A 20,101-nucleotide genomic window follows, 5' to 3' on the forward strand; every position below is an offset into this window, starting at 1 on the left:
CAGCTCTGGCTGCACTTTCCGGTGGGCCGGGAGAGCTGGCAGTCGGGGTCCCCGCCACTCGTGTCCCCACGGCCGGTCGCCGATGTCTGCCGCTCCAAGGAGCACCCAGGTGAGCGCGCCGAGCCCTGCGCTCTTGCCTCCCGCCCGGCGCGCCAGCCTCGTAGCCTGGGCCCGCGAGTCGGGGTCGTAAATTCTGTCGCCCAGGCAGGCGCTGTCGCGCATTGCTGTGTTGAGAATGCCTGGTCCGTAGAGCAGAGGAGAGGCAGCGAGGTGGCAGAGAGGACTCCAGAGCAGGGATGGTTGTGGATGGAGGAGAGGGGCAGACACGTGGGCCCTGGACTTGGGATCCATTGCTTAAGGGGCTAGGTAAGGAGAGGATTCTCTTTGGGAAGAGTGTGGCTGTGGAAAGAGACGGGGAGGGGGAAGTGGGAAGGCTTCTTGCCAGGAAGGCTCAGGTGTCTGTCCCTGACGCCCTTCCCACATGGGCATGGGAAAGACGCCATGCTTCTGTCGGCCACATGCCGGCTAAGGCGTGTTGCAATCCTCGCCGGGAAACTTGGGTCCTGGTCCCACGTTCTCCTCCCTCTCGCTATGCCCATTGCTGCAAAGAGCCACCCCGTGGCTACCAATCGCTGCACGCTCGCCTCTTCCTGGACTCTGGGAACGCACGTGGTGTAGCAGCTGAAAAAACTTCGTCGGAAGTGGGGGTATGACGTTAGTTCAAAACATCGTTACCTTGGGACTTGAAACTTAGGAAGGGGAACGGGAAGATGAGAGGTTCAGATTTTGGGAGCGGAGGATTAGAAAGGGTTTCTGTGTTGGTTGTTGGTTTTGTCGCATATTCCACAGGCCTCATCCCCTTCAAGTGACGCCCTTCATGAGGCCTTCCACAGGCTGCAAAGCAGGTGGGCGGTGGAAGCTCCCTAGAGGGCTTGTTCACATGTATGTCATCCATCCACTCCCAACCGGAAGGCTAACGCATGCCGTTTTCACTGTTTTGGGGTGGGGCATGTTGTCTGATCTTTCTGAGCCTTGCCTCCCTTTTAGGAAAGAAAGTTAAGGGAATAATTGAAGAAACGTTGACACCATTCGATGTTCAGAGAAGCGCTGTTTTCTTGTTTGGGCTTTAACTCAGTTTCTGCCAAACAGCATGCTGAATGTAACCTGTGTAGGTGAAACAACACAGTAACCCCCTTTCTGCCAGACTATAAAAGTTGCTTAAATCTAGTCAGTATGGTATCATGATGTAGTTTCAACAAACGTTCCTTGCCAATCGTCTGAGACCTCATGTTATCCAAGGCCATCTTAATAATACCTATTTTGGCATAAAGAACCTCTTGTAGTTTTCTTTTCACTTGATCCATGTACCCTTTTTGGATAGGAAAGCAGACATTATCTTTAAAGAGGAAGGGAACCGATGCATTAATGTTTGTATCCTAATCACCGGCTGCTATTGTGCCTCTCCCAGAACCTACTGATGACTCCAAAGCCTCTGTTTACCTTGCCTCTGTCTCACCAACTCTCCCAAAATGGACAGCCTTCTCCATGACAGTTAGGACACTGTGGAGTATGTCTGGCCATCTCCTTTCCCTTTGCCAAGTAAACACATGGATGCCTGAAATGTGCTAGGCACAGCACTGACTGAAATGGATATCTGTTCTTGGATTCTTTCATTCTCGTTTTTGCAAGTGGGCCGGGCCCTAACTTGGATTTATTGCACACAGCTCAGGGAAAATATTTTCCATGAGTGAAATTATTATCTTCTTCTTCTTATTATTATTATTATTAAACTTAGATGTTTGTCCAAGGGGGCATGTGCTCACTGGGAGGAGACGGAATGGGAAAGGGCGTCCCCCAGTGGGGTATACTGCAATCCCTCCTCAGAATTTTGGGCACACACACATACCTGGTATGTTTCTCATTCCACCAGGTCTTGGGCTTGAACCTTGTGGTTGGCTGTGTGGGATCCAGTTCTCTTAACCACTAGGCCATGACTGGCCCCACACTTTGCTTCTGGTGGACATTATGGAAGACTTACGGTTCTCCTTTGCCTCATCACCTCTCCCTTTCACGGTGTGTGTATGTGAAGTGAGTTTATGGTATAAAGTAAGAAGTATGAATGAATTTGTTTGACCGTATGAAGTCTTTGGAAATATCTGTGGAATTAGTTTTTTTTAAATAATTGGAGAGTAAAAATAACCAGCCTCGATTGCAGTTAGACTGGAGAATCATTTCTCATCTTTACCCCTATTAACAGTGTTAGCGTTCTAATCGACAGTGCTAGACAATAAAAAGTTTCCCTTCTTTGTATATTTTCCTAGGTCATCATTTTGTGGCAAATGAGAAGAGACATAAAGAGCCTATCATTTGAAAAATTAAGTTAAAAACAGGGACCAGCAGATGGTGTAATGGTTGTTTTGCTGGACTCTCACGTGACCGACCATGGTTCGAGTCCTGGACCTGGCGGCTTCAAACTTACACCAGGAGTGTGTGCATGCATGCCCCAAATCCCAAGATGAGAATGAAGGAGTAGGGATGGGGTCATGACCATCCCTCCTCGGGGGGTGATTTCTCACTTTCTTTCTCTCTGTCTCTCTCTCCAGGGAGCACAAGGGCCCTATAGCAAAAAAAAAAAAAAAAAAAAAAGACACTCTCTGGGGGGAAAAAAAACTAGTTAAAAACATAATTTATCAGGCCTCTGTTTTGTGTACATTTGCATGAAAAAAACAGGTGCCTTTCCTCCTTTGCCCCGTTGCTCCAATCAGAATGACCTCAAACTAAAAATTCTGGGGGCTTGATCTTTGCACTGGAGAAATCTTCATGGGATTGGAGCTGGATAGTGCTTCGTCAGTGTGAGCTGATTGACTTGGTTTGGAGACATAGTTTTGTTGCTTGTCTTTCTTACACAGGGAGCTAAAATGCTTTCCCAAGCTGATCCATTTAACAGAACTCAGAATGAACTCTGCCACAACAGAGTTACTACTATTTTCTTTTAAATTTAAAAAGCAAAGCCAGTTGTGTTTATCCTTGGAAATGATAAACTTTGTAGTTCACGGAAAGGCGGCATAGATTAATGTTAATTGTTACTTTCCTTCTCTGCTAAGCTTTTCTTTAAAACAGTTTTATCTATTGTCAAGTTTCCTGTTTCATTGAGTCTTGATAATTGTTTCATGTGTTTCCTGAATTTATCATAGGTATTTCCTAGATGTACTGGAGTTAACATTCACAATTGATTCCAAGGGTCATATTTGAAATAATAGAGATAGGAATTTACACAGTACAAGTTGTATGAAGTTACAGTTTGTTTAGATTCCTTGAAAACTTGTGCTAAAATCTAGTGTCGTAGAGGAATGATCCTGTCCACCATAGAAGGTAGAAACAATAATCAAGTTAAAGAATGAGATATTTTAGAAAATGCTGTTTGATTCCCGCCAATTGTAGAGCGTAAACAATGAACCAGAAGCCCACATTCATCACTGTGGTTTGAAAAGACCTGTTACATCATGTCTCAGGTATAGAGCTAGGTTTTGAGACAGCATCAGTGCAATTATTACCCCTGACTCTTCTGATAGGCCCCCATTTGGCAGTGAGTCTAGTTACTTTGTCTTTGTGGGTTGACTGTTAAACAAGGAGCTACTGTGTTGCTTATTAAAGTGTACCTTAATATTTCAGAGTGGGAAAGTGGTATGTTCCTGTTCTTCATCTACCTATCCTCCTTTCATTGTGACACCTTTGGCAGTAACAAACTTTTTCTGACTTAAAACTTGGAACATTAGTGGCCAGATGGTAGTGCAGCAGAAAAACAATGACGTTTTGCAAGTCTGACCCACATGGGAAGGTTCTGTGTTCTCTAGAGACCTTCCAGAAAACAGTGAGACACAAGTATGGCAGGCATACACGTGCACGTGATGGGGGTGGATAAAGTGTGGAAAGCAGGGTCAAGACCCAGTTGGGTTGCCTTGTCTTTGTCTTTCTCTCACGGAAGAAATAAATTAATAAACTAATCTTGAAGAACAACTTTTTCCTTGTAGCATGTTTCTCAATCTTAGTTATCGCAGAGTGATGCAGACTTATGGCTACTCCTTTATGGCTTGACGGAAAAATTTAATAAGGAAAACTTTTTGATTTACTTTTCTGAAAAGTATTTCCTTATGATATCTTGTCCCATTTTCTTAGTGTATTTTGGAATAAAGTGTTCAGTGATTTCCTCAGGTGTTTTAGGCTTTGGATAACAAGACCTTAGTGATACTACCTTATCTCTTTGTAGATTAGATACTAATTTATTTGCTTAATCCTATTTTAGCCACCAAAGTCCTTGGCACTGTCAAATGGTTCAACGTCAGAAATGGATATGGATTTATAAATCGGTATGTGCTTATATATTTGCATGTTTTAAATTTATACTTATGTTGTGATATCAGTAGTTATGAATCCCTCATCATACTTTATTAATAGCTTATATAAATTGTAAGGTTTCTAAGCACTGCAAATATTCTCATTTCTGAGCTACCAGTCATTAAATATTAATTAAAACACATTTCTAGGATACTAAAAATAACTTTATGTTATAAAATCCAGTCATTAAAAGAAAAAAAGGGAGGGGAAGGTAAAATCAGAAAAGGCGGGGGCCTTAGGATCAATGAGCCCATATCAATCAGTAACTTCTCAGATGGAGAAATGGAGTCTTAGACTGATTAATCAACTCCCCTGAGGTCATGCAACGAGTGAGTAATTGAGCTGGAACCTGGGTCTAGTGAATTCCTGGGTAGAAACTAATGTTTTCTTTAGAAAACTATGGTGACTTCTCACTGTTTGGAATGAGAACACAATTATAAGCTGTTGGGAATATTATGATGTTTTTATCTGCCCCTACCACCTTCTTAAAAAAAAAAAAAATTCCTTCAAATTTCTTTCTTGTCTGTTTTGGCATGGGGTGAGGTGGAGGGGGCTGTTTTAAGTTTCACTGTAAGGAGAGCCTAGTTCACAGCTGTGCCCTGTCCTTTTAACTGTCTTGCTTTGCTTTTGCTGGGAGGAAAATCTAGGCTCTGATTACATACCATGTGATTCAGAAAGAGGAAAGGGATGTTTCGGTGTGTTGAATCTGTGCACGTGGACCCAGGCACTGTAAGGTGGGAATCTTGTAGTTAAATCTCTTCACACGGATTGATTCTAGGTTTCTGAACTGAGTTTGGAAGATAAATGTTATGTTATGTTTTGAGGTCTTATTTTCTAAATTCTTATGATCTAAAGGTGACACGTGTCACCTTTTCTATCTAACCTTGTACCTTTAACTGAGCTCTTTGTCCTTCCAACAGAAATGACACCAAAGAAGATGTATTTGTGCATCAGGTAAGAAGATTTATAAATGCTACATTTGCTGTGTGAGGGGAGGTGTGTAAAATCTGCTCTTATCTCTTTTCTAAAAGGAAGTCCTATAAATTATTCTTGTACTGTAAACTGTGTTATATTTTAGAGTGAGAGCTCAATTCCACATTTTATGATTGGCAGGTAAGCTCTTCTGCCCCATCACGTTAACTGCTTTCCAGGGTTTTTCTTTAGAAGTTGAATGAATAGTCTGTTAGACTACTTTTCTGTTTCCGTATTTGCATCCTTTTTTGATGTTGTGGTTCCTGCTTAGTGTTTGGCTGGATCCAGATTACTTTTGGCCGTGTGGTATCTGTTAAAGTTCCTCTACCGAAACAGCTCTCACTGAGAGGAAGAAGTGCAGAGAAGCAGTTGGTTAGGGTTTATGTATCTAATACTTCCATTTGCAATGATCATCCTCACACCTGTTGAAACGAGGGACATGTCTAGATCAAAAGACCCACATTCCCTTAGATTTGAAAAAAGCACAAATAATGGGTAGCATACGAAACACGTGGGCTTCTCTGAAATGGCATCTCTGTCTTTACATTAACAGCCTAGGACATTATTTATTCTATTACTATGTATTCTGGACTTACTTTACAAAATAGGTTAAGAAAAGAAATTCGTATCCTTATTCTTTTTGTGTATTTCATTTTCAACGAATTGCCTGAAATGTGTGTGTGGTTCTTAGCATGTTACACAGCAGGTACTAATGCCAGTCCACCTGACCTGCAGGGCTATGTCGGGCAAATGGTTTTATGTGTTTCCTTACATTTAGGTTTGTGTGTAGGTGGAGTGTAGATGGTGGGAATTGCAGTAATGATATCTTAAAAAACAAAACAAAACTCTCCTAGTTACGGTTTCAGTTGTATATTTCTCTATATTTCACTTGTACCTAGATCACTTGAGTCGATTTCTTTTGTTATTCAGATAAATAACAGTGACTTTTCAAGTTGTAACAGACGGGAAGGAAGTGTCACTTTACTACCTGGTGTTTAATAGGCCTTCTGGGGCAGGAACTCTGCAGGGTGGCTGTAGAGTAAAGGACCGCACAAGTGTCTGTGCACAAGTGTCTGTGTCGGTGGCCAGCTTTATTAGGCTGTGAGTGTGTGACCTGATTCCAGCCCCCATGAGGCTGTGTGATGAGTCACCCCGATGTGTTGAGGCCTGCCCAGTTTAACAGGAAAAAGGGAACGAGCCGGCAGGGAGGGGCTGTTTCTGGAATGGCGGAACGTTCCTGCTGTGTGCGCAGTGATCCTGTCCTGAGCTGCCTTTTTTCCCTCTGTGGGTGAAGTTTCTACCCTATTGGCTCACTCTTTATTTATTTATTTTTTCCCTTCCTTCCCTCCTACTCAGAGTAGGGGAAGGGCTGGATTACACATGCCTAATCGCTTTATAAAGTAAGGTTGACCTAGTTCCATAGAAACTCACAGCCCCTTTAACTGTTTAAAGATACCAGCTGAAAAAGTGGCAGTTCACTGCAAGAGGTAGTCTCCCCTCCATTGACTAAAAAACAGAGAGGTCTAAGCAGACGTTTAGGTGCAGGTGTTTAGTGTAGAATAGCATCTCCATTAGCCTCTTAATGTATTGACGGGCTGGTTGCTACCTACGTGGTGTGGTGGGGAAAAGTTGACTAAGTAGCGTGGAGATGCAGCGCGGGCATTGCTGACAGGGACTCTCTCCTCCCACCCTCTCCTCGTGATTTCAGATAAATAAATCCCTGACCTGCCAGCCCCGTTTTTCCTTCTCTGTAAAATGGGAGACTGAGGAAGAAATCAGATTATCACTGATATATTTTGATTCCTGAGGTCATGTTGTTTACTCTATCAAATATTTATCTACTTGACTTTTTTTTCCCGTTTTCTTTTATCATTATACCCGCCACACATACACATTTTAATAATTCCTTTTGAAGTTGGCAGTTCCACTCGCTACAAAACCCTGTACCTAAAATGCATGTGTGTATATCAGTGAGATCTCACAAAGACACTCCCCTCTGCTGATGCAGTCTGAACCTCAGGCTCAGCCATTTTCTTTTTTTTTTGGTGTGGGGGGGTAGGTTTTTGCTATAGGGCGCATGCGCTCGCCAGACAGAGAGAGAAATAGAGACCGAAAGCGAGAAATCACCCTCCAGAGGGGATGGCCACGTCGCAGTCCCTTCTCCTCCATTTTCCTCTTGAGATCTTGGGCACACACGCACATGCGCCTGGTGTGAGTTTAAGCCACTGGGTCTGGGACTCGAACCGCTGTCGGCCATGTGGGAGTCCAGCAACAGAGCCATTATGCTAACTGCAGGTCCCCCTATAGCCAGTGTTTTGATGTGATGAGGCGATAAGGCTATGAGAGAAGGTGCAGTAGCTACACGCTGCTGTTCAGTCCTATCAAGATGAATTTTTAAATAGTGCATACAAGTCAAGAAAGTAATGTGGAATAGTTTTTTAAGCTTTTTTTCCCCCCTATAGTCTAGGTGTACTCACCAGAAAGAGAAGAGGTGAGAAATCACCCCCGGTGGGGGGATGGCCATACTGCAATCTCTTCTCTCAGGATTTTGGTCACATACGCACACCTGCCCACTGTGTTTTTCAAGCCGCTGGGTCTAGACTCAAAACATGAAGTTGGCTGTGTGGGAACCAATCCCCCAACCACTACAACAGTAAAGTTTTGTAGTGTGTTTTTAAATCGGTTATAAGTCAGGGCCAGCAGGTGGCATGGTGGTTAAGGCGCTGGACTCACACATGGCTGACCACAGTTTGAACCCTGGGCCTGGCAGCTTGAGAATCACAATAGGTATGTGTGCCCAAAAACCCAAGTGGAGATTGGAGGAGAAGGGATTATGGTGTGGCCATCCCCCCGGGCGGTGATTTCTCTCTTTTTTATCTCTGTCTCAAGCAAGTGCCTGCAGCAGAAAGACCTAGGGGGATAAAAAAGAATATGTCAACGGTTTTTTCTTTTGTTTTCAAGTTGACTTTAGTAAATTTGAATGCAATGAAATCTGGCACATATTGAGATATGTTTCAAAAGAATTTTCTGTTTTCTTGACAGACTGCCATCAAGAAGAATAACCCACGGAAATACCTGCGCAGTGTAGGAGATGGAGAAACTGTGGAGTTTGATGTGGTTGAAGGAGAGAAGGTGAGAGGAAGCGTGGTTGGGTATTAAAGTGTACTGACTCACAGTTTTGTTGAAGAATCAATGATCTGTTAGACTCTTATAAATGAACATTATGAGAATAAAGCTTTCTCAACTGATTCGTGAGGACCTTCGTTTACAAATAATATACAGTAAGTAATATACAGTAGTCCCAGCCCTGAAGCATAGCAGTTAAGCCATGGCTCATATGGACAACCGTGGTTTGAATACTGGCCCTAGCAGTTTGAAAAACATGCTGGACACATGTATGTGTGTTTGCCCCAAATCTTGACACATAAGAGAAATGGCAGAAAAAGGATTGTGGCGTGGTCATGCCACATTGGGAAGTTTGCTCCCCCTCACCCTCTGGTGAGTACACATACCCTACATACCCTCTAATATTATATTAAAAAAGTTATACACAGTAAGGAATATTTTAATCTCAGTAAAAGAAGACTCAAGTTGAATATCATCATGTTTTGTCTTCAGCTTTGATTTTGGAAAGCTGAAGCCATCTGGATAGGTTGTATAACAGCTTTGTTGAGATGAACTCAGTGCAAAAAGCTGATGGATATCTACAGATTGAAGAATATCTACAGAACTTTTTTAAACTGTTGTGTATTTAATTCCGGTATCAGAAATGTTATTTATGCTTTGTGTTTAGTCAGCAGTTTTACTGTGGATATCAGTAAAACAACTGAGGCTAAGACTGACAACATTTTAAAGCTGCATATGGTACAATGGTCATGGCAGCAAAATTATAAACTAAGTAATTGACTAGCTCAGTCCCGTGTGTACACTCTTTTCCATATGCATACACACCATTCCATTGTTCATATTCGGTGGCTCTTGAACTGTTCCATTTTTACAGGAAAACATTTCATTTGATATAGAAAGGCAAGTGGTTGTCTTTACCAATGTAATTCCCAGGGTGTATTGCGAATCTCTTGGTGTTTCAAATCATCCTCTAGCAAATGTTGCTTTGTAATGATCTCTGATATCCCATTTCCCACTCTTGCCAGATTAATTTTACTTCTGCATGTTTTTCAGAACTTGAGGTTTTACAAATTGACATGGTACACGCTTTTGGATTTCCTTTATCTAATTTTTTTTGTTTTTATAGATTTGAAGCATTATTTTGCCCGTATGTGAATAAGAACTCCTAAGTCTGTTTCAGGATAAAAGTGGCGGCCCTGTTACTAACAAGGACCCTTTCTTCTGTTGCTACCCAGAGGGAGAGGTTTCATTCTCACTGAAAGCCCATGAGTAGGGATTCCCTTGTAATGTCATAGGGTAACAGGAATTAACAAGGTCTAGGATGATAACACTATCTCAGTGCTTTTCTGTTGAGGCATATTCTTCCTGGTCTAACATTACCTCTCTTTTTTACAGTCGTGTTGTGTTTACTAGTTTATGTTCTTTAAAATGGTATTACTGCATGCATGGGTTTGGATTTATGGCAGGTCCGTCCCCCTGGGCCTCTCATAGTGTCCCATGCTAGAGCAAACTGGCCCCAAACCATTGCCCAGTCTCTGCCTGTGGGCTGCTGGCACTGAAGGGAGTTGCACAGGGAAATGGGGGTGGGAGGGAGAAAAGGAAAAAAGAAGAAACAAAAAAGGTACTACTGTTGTTGAACTTGGCCTAGCCGGGATAAGAAGGCAGAGCATAGGCTGTGTGAGTAAACAGACCATATCCGTTTAAATCGGGGCACTAGGCACCTTCTCACCTTGCTAAAAGTTGCATCTCTTTTCAAGATTACTATAGGAATTCTTAGTACATCTGCCAATCTCTGCCTACTCCAGGCTGTTTTGGGGTTAATTATGCTTCTTTTTAATTCCAAGGCCTTTTGCTTATTTTCTCTCTCAGGGTGCAGAAGCAGCCAATGTGACTGGCCCAGATGGAGTTCCTGTAGAAGGCAGTCGATACGCTGCAGATCGGCGCCGCTACAGACGTGGCTACTATGGCAGACGTCGTGGACCTCCCCGCAATGTACGTCCTCTCTGGTACTCACCAGCGACTAAAAATCTTCACGTCTAAAATTAGGTGTATGTACTTAGAGCAGAGAAATGCCATATTTTCTCTTGGAGACAGAATAAGTCATTTTTTTTTCTAACCTTATTTTTGAGGGAGAACTTTGAGTGCACAGAATTTATCCATAGCCACTGGCCTCACTGGATACTTGGCGTTCAGAATTCAGAATTTTTATCAATCAGGCCATATCTGGCTGCAAAGTAACGGACGTAACTGTCCTATAAAGAAGACTCACTTGAAGTAGGTAGTGCCAAGGTTAACAGAGGCTTTCTCTTCATTTGGCTCTTAGTATCTGGCCAGAACCTAGTATCTGGCATTCACTGGCAGAGGGGAATGGTTTCCTTCACCTACTTAAACCTGTTGTTTATTCCTTGGCACTGACACTTTTGACCTCTAAGGAAATCAGCTTTTGGTTGGTAAGAAAGAATGGGAGCTAGCTGGCGAATATGCAGTAAAAGTATTGGCCACAGAAGTATCAAGTGATTTATATCAATTGAGTAGCTATTTTATTTAGCCTAACAAACACAGTTTCCCATTATTTCAAAGAAGCAGTAAGAAATTCTTTGGATCTTTAGTTCTTCAGATGGGTCGAAATCCAAATGAAAGAAAACAGATCTGGCTAGAGCTTTCTTAGGAGGCTCCATTTAAAGGAATTTTCTCAAGGCACCCAGAATGAATGCAGTTCCTTTGTGGTATGAGCACTGTACTAGATTTGAGTCAGTTCTCGATGTTTCTGGAGTTAGAAGCAGGGATAGAACTCGAGGTACTTTGTGAGCATATTCTTGTGGCTCCTATGTCGATCCAAAAAGTGTCATGAAAAATCTAAGCAGAATAAAATGCCTGCAGATCGAGGACTTAATCTGTTTGATTAAACTTATTTCTGCTCACCTACATGATTTTTCTCTCTTTTTCTGTCGCATCATACCCTGCTTGAATTTATTTCATGAGATTCTTTAGAACCTCTAATCTGTTTATTTTTATCTTTGCTTTACCTATTCTATTTTTGTTTGTATTGCCAGAGGATATGTGTGCTTGCCAGAAAAAGAGAGAACTCCTCCAATGGGATCCAAAATGCTTTTCCCTCCATTGCTCCCTGTCAGAATTTGGGAGACATACACACATGTGCCTAGTGTGTGTTTCAAGCCTGTTAGGGCCATGTGGGATCAATTTTCTCTTGAGCAGCACATTACCACTGAGCCACAGAGCCCAACTGTGAGTCCTGCCTTAGCATAGGTTTTTTTTTCTTTTTTTGAGAGGTTTTTGCTATAGGATGCTTGCGCTCGCCAGAAAGACAGAGAGACAGAAAGTGAGAAATCAGTCCCCAGGGGGGATGGCCATGTCACAATCCCTTCTCCTCCATTCTCCTCTAGGGATCTTGGGCACGCACGCACACGCGCCTGGCGTGAGTGTAAGCTGCTGAGTCCAGGACTTGAACCATGGTCGACTACGTGGGAGTCCAGCGACATAGCCATTACTCTAACTGCTAGTCCCAGCGTAGGTTTTTTAAAGAGAGAATAGTTCTGTTTTTCTGAACTGAGACTAGTTGGGGCTTATCCTTTTTGGGAATTTAGTGCGTGTGGGCTTATCCTGGAGGAGTCTAAAATATAACCCCCTTGCAAAGAAAGGAGTCATTTCATTTGCAATTTATTCCTTTTTGAAAACTACACTTATGTCCTATAGACACTGGCATGTGCGCATCCCTCTTAAAGTAGTATTTGAAAGTAGATTTTTTCAGAGACATTTGGCTGTTTAATTTCCCAAAATATAAAATGGTAGTATATAATACAGTAGTTTAAATATAAGAAAAACATAAAAGTGAGTTGACAATTCCCTTTGTTAACAAGTCTGTATTTAAAAATTGCTTATGTTTAATCTTATTCCTGTCTGTTAAAGTAGGATTAAAAGTTTATTTGTAAACACAAAGGAAAGTCATTCTGTTGTCAGTGCTTCTCATACTTTTTGGTTTTTGCACCTATTTATATGCTTAACATATTAAAGATACTAGAGCTCTTGTTTATATATGTTTATGTCTATTGATACTTGTTGTATTAGTGATTAAAATAACTTTCAAATGTAAAGTAACTCATTACACGTTAGTATAAATAACATTTTCTTATGAAAAGAAAACTATTAAGTTGAGTAGGAAGAGTGGTACATTTGTCCCTTGTGTTCACCTGGGATTGGTTCCATGACCACAAATGCCCAAAGCCAGGGGTGCTTGGCTCTTTCATAATAAACGGCATAGTGTTTGCATATTACCTGTGTACATCCTCCCATATACTGTAAGTCATTTCTCAATTATTTGTAATACCCAGTGCAATGCAAGTGATTTGTAAACAGTTGTTATATTGTATTGTTTAGCAAATAACTACAGTTTTTAAAGTCTGTACATGTGAAGTACAGATGCAGCCATCCTAGCCCAACTATAGGGTTGGCAGAAAAGTCATGGCACATTTTTGCATAGAAAAACAAAAGTACGTCATGACTTTTCCAACCACCCAATACATAGTACAGGTCAGTAGCAGTACAACGTTTTTGACCCCCGGTTGGTTGAAGCTGCATTACAGCACTGACACCGAGGGTTAATTGTATTGTTGCATGGTTTAATAGAAGATAGCTGCATTCTGAGATCTGTTCCTCCAGTCTGCTGGGAGGCCACATGCCATTGCAACCCTTGGAAGACCTCACCATCCACCCACAGGAGAATGACTGGGAGAGGCAGATAGCATCTCAGTAACATTAGGAGAACACTTGACTGCACTCCTCCCCTCGAAGGTCTCAGAGATCCTGGCCACCTTTGAGAACTGCGTAGAAAGTATGCCTTTTAGGTCAGTTACGTTGCTAACATAAAATAATATTTTTTTTCTTGGTTTTGCCCAAGTATATGGTAAATGTTGGGAGACACACAGTTGGTGGTGCTGATTATTATAAGCCTTGTAGATCTCCTTTGGGTGGTTGGTCAACTGATATTCTCTACTTCTAATTAGATGACAATTACGTTTATTACGGGGATTGATTGCTCTTGCTTCTTGCTGCTTGGTATTTTGTCTGCACAGATCTACTTTAATTTTAATGTAGTTTAGCCCAGGTAATCACATGATAATCTGGGTTAAATGCATATTGCCTGTGTAATAGACGGGATCATTGCTTTGGGGAGACTTTTTTTTTTTCCTTTTGGTGACATTCATCCTAAATGGTATTCTTTGGTTCTTTCCTTGCTGAAACTTCTTCTGAATCTCTGTTTCTTTGCTTCGCTAGTACGCTGGGGAGGAGGAGGAGGAAGGGAGAGGCAGCAGTGAAGGATTTGCCCCCCCTGCCACTGACGGGCAGTTCTCTGGGGCCCGGAATCAGCTGCGCCGCCCCCAGTATCGCCCTCAGTACCGGCAGCGGCGGTTCCCGCCTTACCACGTGGGACAGACCTTTGACCGTCGCTCACGGGTCTTTCCCCATCCCAGCAGAATGCAGGTAAAAGTGCACCTGGGCCTTCTAAACAAAAGTACGTCATGACTTTTCCAACCACCCAATACATAGTACAGGTCAGTAGCAGTACAACGTTTTTGACCCCCGGTTGGTTGAAGCTGCATTACAGCACTGACACCGAGGGTTAATTGTATTGTTGCATGGTTTAATAGAAGATAGCTGCATTCTGAGATCTGTTCCTCCAGTCTGCTGGGAGGCCACATGCCATTGCAACCCTTGGAAGACCTCACCATCCACCCACAGGAGAATGACTGGGAGAGGCAGATAGCATCTCAGTAACATTAGGAGAACACTTGACTGCACTCCTCCCCTCGAAGGTCTCAGAGATCCTGGCCACCTTTGAGAACTGCGTAGAAAGTATGCCTTTTAGGTCAGTTACGTTGCTAACATAAAATAATATTTTTTTTCTTGGTTTTGCCCAAGTATATGGTAAATGTTGGGAGACACACAGTTGGTGGTGCTGATTATTATAAGCCTTGTAGATCTCCTTTGGGTGGTTGGTCAACTGATATTCTCTACTTCTAATTAGATGACAATTACGTTTATTACGGGGATTGATTGCTCTTGCTTCTTGCTGCTTGGTATTTTGTCTGCACAGATCTACTTTAATTTTAATGTAGTTTAGCCCAGGTAATCACATGATAATCTGGGTTAAATGCATATTGCCTGTGTAATAGACGGGATCATTGCTTTGGGGAGACTTTTTTTTTTTCCTTTTGGTGACATTCATCCTAAATGGTATTCTTTGGTTCTTTCCTTGCTGAAACTTCTTCTGAATCTCTGTTTCTTTGCTTCGCTAGTACGCTGGGGAGGAGGAGGAGGAAGGGAGCGGCAGCAGTGAAGGATTTGACCCCCCTGCCACTGACGGGCAGTTCTCTGGGGCCCGGAATCAGCTGCGCCGCCCCCAGTATCGCCCTCAGTACCGGCAGCGGCGGTTCCCGCCTTACCACGTGGGACAGACCTTTGACCGTCGCTCACGGGTCTTTCCCCATCCCAGCAGAATGCAGGTAAAAGTGCACCTGGGCCTTCTCTTCAGCAGTCCTCACCCTTCCATCCTTCTCTGCCTCCTCTTCCTCTTCCTCCTCCTCCTCCAACATCAGCTGCCGGAAATAATACCTGGCTTGTGGCTTCCTGGTGCTGTAAGAGCTGAGGCAAGGCCTTCAGTCTGCTTTTTCAGAGCAGCCATTCTAGGAGCATTCTAGAAGTGCAACCCTGTGAGCCATGTATATAATAGGGGCTCCTGGAAGGTAGGCGAAGTTTCCAGTTTATAGAAGAATGAAAGGGGAGGGGGCAGCAGGTGGCATGGAAGTAAAGATTAAGGTGTGGGATTCTACATGGCCAACACCAAGGTTTGAGTGCCAGACCCAGTGACTTGAAAACATGCCAGGCACGTGTGCATGCTTACTCAGAATCCTGAAAGGAGAATGGAGAGAAAGGGATTGCAGCGTGGCCATTTCCCTTGGGGGTGGGAATGTGATTTCTCATTTTCCCTCTCTGTTTCTCTGGGAAGTGCATGTGCTCTATAGCAAACTAAAGAAAAAAACGAGAAAGAAAGCAGGGACAGATGGTATATAAGGACTTGGACTTCAGTCAAACAAAGCCTGGATTTGAGTCCTCTTCCCTGCTACTTACTATCCATGAAGTTTTCAGAAATCCAAGTTTTAAAGTCGTTCCCTCACTAAATGGGGCTGTTACATGCCTGCACCATACAGTTGTGGTGATTAAATTAAATATAGAGGATTTAGTGTGATACAGCATAAATAACATTTATAAAGTACTTAATTTTGAGGAGATAGTGTGGACTTGGTTTTTTGGGTTTTTTGTTTTTTATTTGTTGCTTAAGGAAAACCTAACATAGAATAGAGATTGATTATTGATCCTCCTTACTGTGGAATGCATTAGTATAGCTTTTGTGCATTTGTTCTGAGATTAATAAGCCTCACACCAACTTGGCAATTCCTAGGAACCTTGGAAACTAGGAGTAGAGATCATCATTTCATTATCATTAGCTACAACCTTTTCCTCCTAAATGTCCTTGGGTTTTTGTTTCCCCCCTACTGAATGTTTTGACTGAACACTATGTTCAGTCTGTTCTTCGCTACTCTTCTATCCCATCATGCCCGCCTGTTCTTTCTACATCGCTTCTTGTTTTTCCCGTCTGCTCTTCAACAGCTGCCCCTGACAAATGTGCTAAAAATAACATGTAGACTTACGTACGCGGAGACAGTGGGTACGTGAGGCATAGTAGGTTTCTTCAGGGCAGCGGTCTGGGCTTCTGAGATGAGGACAGGAAGAGTTAGTGTGATTATGATACACATTTATTTTTAGTGCTTTAGTAGTGCCTTCCTGAAATAATCATCTTTCATATTTAGCATATACACATATATCACATTTGCTAAAAGCATGGTGATTCTTTTTTATATCTCTTGAAAGAAAGTATATTTCACCTTGCGAATTGACTCAGAGCAAAATGATTCCTTAGCACCATGTAGTGCATCATTTGCAGAAGCTAGTTGAAAACTAATGATCAAAAAGCTGCTTGTGGGACCAGCAGTTAGTGTAATGGCTACATCACTGGACTCCCATGTAGTCGACTGTGGTTCGAGTCCCAGACCTGGTGGCTTAAAACTCATGCCGGGCGCGTGTGCGTGCGTGCCCAAGATCCCAAGAGGAGAATGGAGGAGAAGGGATTGTGGCGTGACCATCCCCACTGGGGGGTGATTTCTCGCTTTCTGTCTCTGTCTGGTGAGCGCACGCGCCCTATAGAACAAATCTCTCCCCCCTCCCCCCCCAAAAAAAAAGAAAAGAAAAGAAAAAAAAAGCCGCTTGTTTTCATAACTGCATTCAGTGGTCTTTAATGCAGGCTAACTTTCTTACCCATTCCATGTTAGAATTAAAAGATATCTTAGATCCCTTCAAAGATTTTCTCTTAGAATCTTTCTAGTACAAACCATGTTTTGAATGTTCAGTGATGAAGAAGTCAGCCTAGGCCAATCAGTAGCATCAAAGGAAAATTCCAAATTTTTCTCACATATATCTAAGCTACTTCAAAATGATTAGCATAATATCTTAAAAGTATAAATGAATCTCTAGAGTGATGTGAAAAGTTTGAGAGCAAATAAAAATGTTTTTGCCAACATTTTTTACTATATATAGCACTATGAAATTATTATTATTTTTTTTTAAGAGAATTTTGCTATAGGGCGCATGCACTCTCCGGAGAGACATAAAGCAAGATATCACCCACCCCACCTCCACCCCGTCCAAGGGTGATGGCTACATTGCAATCCCTTCTCCTTCATTCTTTTCTCAGGAGTTCGGGCATGGAGGCACACACTACCAGCATGAGTTTTAAGCTGCTGGGTCTAGGACTCCAACCGGCATTGACTATGTGGGAGTTCAGTGGTATAACCATTACTCCCTCTGCTGGTTCCAGCACTATGAAATTTATAGGACATGATACAGAAAGAAGTGGTAACATTCAGGCTAGTAGTATTTGCCCTATACACTAAAAATATAATGTAGCATCATACATATAAGTGACCAAATGATTGCTACCTTTTAATGTAAGGGTTCCACATATTTGAAAATTAAGTAGAATTGGTCACTGAGCTAATAATCTCAACCATTCATTGTCTTTGAGAAGAGAAGTATGTGATGGAGGGAGAGAGCCAAATTGGCATCTGCCAAGTGGCAGATGTTTGAAATCAGTTCTTAGGCTTTATTACAGCCTCAGGAAAACAGCAGTTTCCATATCTTTAATATTTTTAGAAATTGGCAACTTTTACTTAAAATATCTGGGCAAGAAGTGGTAGGTAGAGCTTAATTTGAATCCATTCTGTATTCCCAGACTCTTCTCTTCCACAGGTTGATTGCTTTTTCTGTTAGTCCTTTTCATGTATCAAAGTTTCTGAGGAAGAATTGGCTTAGCTTATGTAGGAAATTAAAGGGAGGCTCATGTGATTGGGATGGGATGAGGCAAGGAGAAAAGAGTAGGAGGTAACATTAGGGTGAGCTATTTAATGAGATGAAGCATGCTTGGTAGACTACCATAAGAGCTTCAACTGGGGCTGGCAGGTGGCATGATGGTTAAGGGTGCTAGAGCCCCATATGGCTGACTGTGGTTTGAGTCCCAGACCTGGCGGCTTGCTCTCTCTTTGCCTCTTTCTCTTTCACTCTAACCCTCTCTGGTCAAATTAAAATAAATAAATAAATAAATAAATGGCTAAAGAAAAAGAACTTCAACCAATTTTAAGTATGATGAGATGCCAATAAATAAAGGGTTTGGAACAGAGAAAGGGAACATAAGAGCTGATTGAGTGTGTTATGGAGTATGGTCCATAGGTGGCACCAATAGAAGTGGGTGTTTAGTTACTGTAATTTCCTAGTAGAGAGTGAGTTAGTGTACAATTAGTGGAGAATATAAGAATGGTCAGATTTAGCAAATGTTTTAAGCATCAAGATGACAGCATTTTGATAATGGAATGGGAATGTGGTATGAAGAGTAATAAGCAGTAACTCTTTTTTTAAAATTTGAACCTGTATGGGAAGACTGAAGAAAGATTGGGTTTGAGGGGAGATAATGGAGTGGGAATGTGGTATGAAGAGTAAGCAGTAACTCTTTTTTTAAAATTTGAACCTGTATGGGAAGACTGAAGAAAGATTGGGTTTGAGGGGAGAGAGAGAAATTCTTCAGAGATCTTTTCCCAAAATTCACTTGCAAGACTAATTATGTAGGCAAGAAAATAAAATAAAGCAGAGTCAAGAGGTAGAATATGGTTGGAGCGAGGGAGGTGTAGTTTCAGATAATGGTGGTTGACAGTCTTTGGGACTCATTAGTGATGTTTGTTAAGAGACTTGAATGAAGTGAGAAAGCAAGATATCATTCGGGTATCAGAAAGGGGCGTGAATAGTAGAGAGAAGGGCACATCGAAAGGCTAATTGGATCGTGATGGGTAAAGATGGGACTGGAGATGCAGCTTTGGAGTCATAAAATGTGATGTGGAAAGCCATGGTCAGGTTGAGATTTACTACGAAGTGAGTGAAGGTAGAAGAATGATGAGCTCTGAGGCACCCGAACAGTTACTGATTAGGTAGGCAAGAATTTTCTAGCAAAGGACAGTGAGAAGCAGCAGTCATGGGAGAAAATGTTTCCAGAAGGAAATGTGTTAAGTGCTGTTGATAAGTGGAGGAAATTAAGCTGAGCATTGATTATTGGGTTTGGTAACTTGGAGATAAGTTGGTATGGTGAGGACAGAAGTTTTTGATTAGAAGGAATTTAAGAAACAGCAAAGGGTGGGGAAGAAGAAAGTTGATATACCTCTTGGGAATTTCTGTGGTGGAGGGGTGGGGGTTTTTTAGTGTGCATGTTTATAAAAGCTCAAAGAAATGATGTAGTAGCTAGAAGAGGACATGGGATTGGGGCAAGATTTTTGATTGGTTGATATGATTTTTTTTTCAAGAGTGAGTTTCTCTTTGTGTCTCTTATTCTTTATTTTACTTAGCAATTTGCTTCTGAAGCCATTAGGTGGGGCAGGTAAAAATAGTCATATCTTGTCATATACACACATTGACATGTGTATATGCGATACAGATGAATACTTTGACCTACCTACAGTTACCTGGGCAAGAAGTGGTAGATGGAGCTTGGTTCGTGTGTGTCCCTTGGAAGGTCTACTGGAAGGTCCTGAAAGCAGTGGCATCTTCACAGCTTAAGCATATCTAGCTCCCAGTTTTTCATTTCTGAGTACAATTTTCCAATGAAAAGAAGCCTTTTTGGAGAAATGTCTGATTTCAGAGCTGGGGCAGAGAAAGTACAATATGAGCCTAGAACATCTTGTGCCAGAAAGTAAGGAAGAGCTCAGAATGCTGGAGACATGTCAGGAGGGCCTGGGCCAGCTCACAGGGCTTCTCATTGGCTAGTAATCACAGTAACAGATTATAACTCATTGACTAAAATAGAGAGCAGTGAGTCCAGACAAATACAAATAAACAAACGAATATATTAAAGATTTGAATTGGAACAGGATGTTTACAGGTTTTGAGAGTACCTCTTCACAAATGCTCATGAATTACGAAGAGGGAAAGACTAAGC

The 20,101-nt window shown here is 42.1% G+C and overlaps 1 protein-coding gene and 1 non-coding gene across 2 annotated transcripts in view; both read left to right on the top strand.

The window, feature by feature from the left end:
- Positions 1-4,303: 4,303 nt before the first annotated feature.
- The window catches only part of YBX3 (Y-box binding protein 3), a gene marked incomplete at its 5' end in the record, with an annotated part of 23,365 nt that continues 7,567 nt past the window's right edge, over positions 4,304-20,101 (top strand). The window contains 5 exon segments of the mRNA XM_014582674.1: positions 4,304-4,367; positions 5,316-5,349; positions 8,410-8,499; positions 10,363-10,485; positions 14,808-15,014. Of these exon segments, the coding sequence (XP_014438160.1) occupies positions 4,304-4,367; positions 5,316-5,349; positions 8,410-8,499; positions 10,363-10,485; positions 14,808-15,014 (518 nt within the window).
- LOC114005390 (small nucleolar RNA SNORA42/SNORA80 family) lies at positions 9,937-10,068 on the top strand. Its single transcript, XR_003547250.1, has one exon. It is a non-coding gene; the product is annotated as a small nucleolar RNA SNORA42/SNORA80 family (small nucleolar RNA).

Source organism: Tupaia chinensis, unplaced genomic scaffold (assembly GCF_000334495.1).
Source record: "Tupaia chinensis unplaced genomic scaffold, TupChi_1.0 Scaffold143728_1, whole genome shotgun sequence".
Lineage (NCBI taxonomy): Eukaryota > Metazoa > Chordata > Mammalia > Scandentia > Tupaiidae > Tupaia > Tupaia belangeri.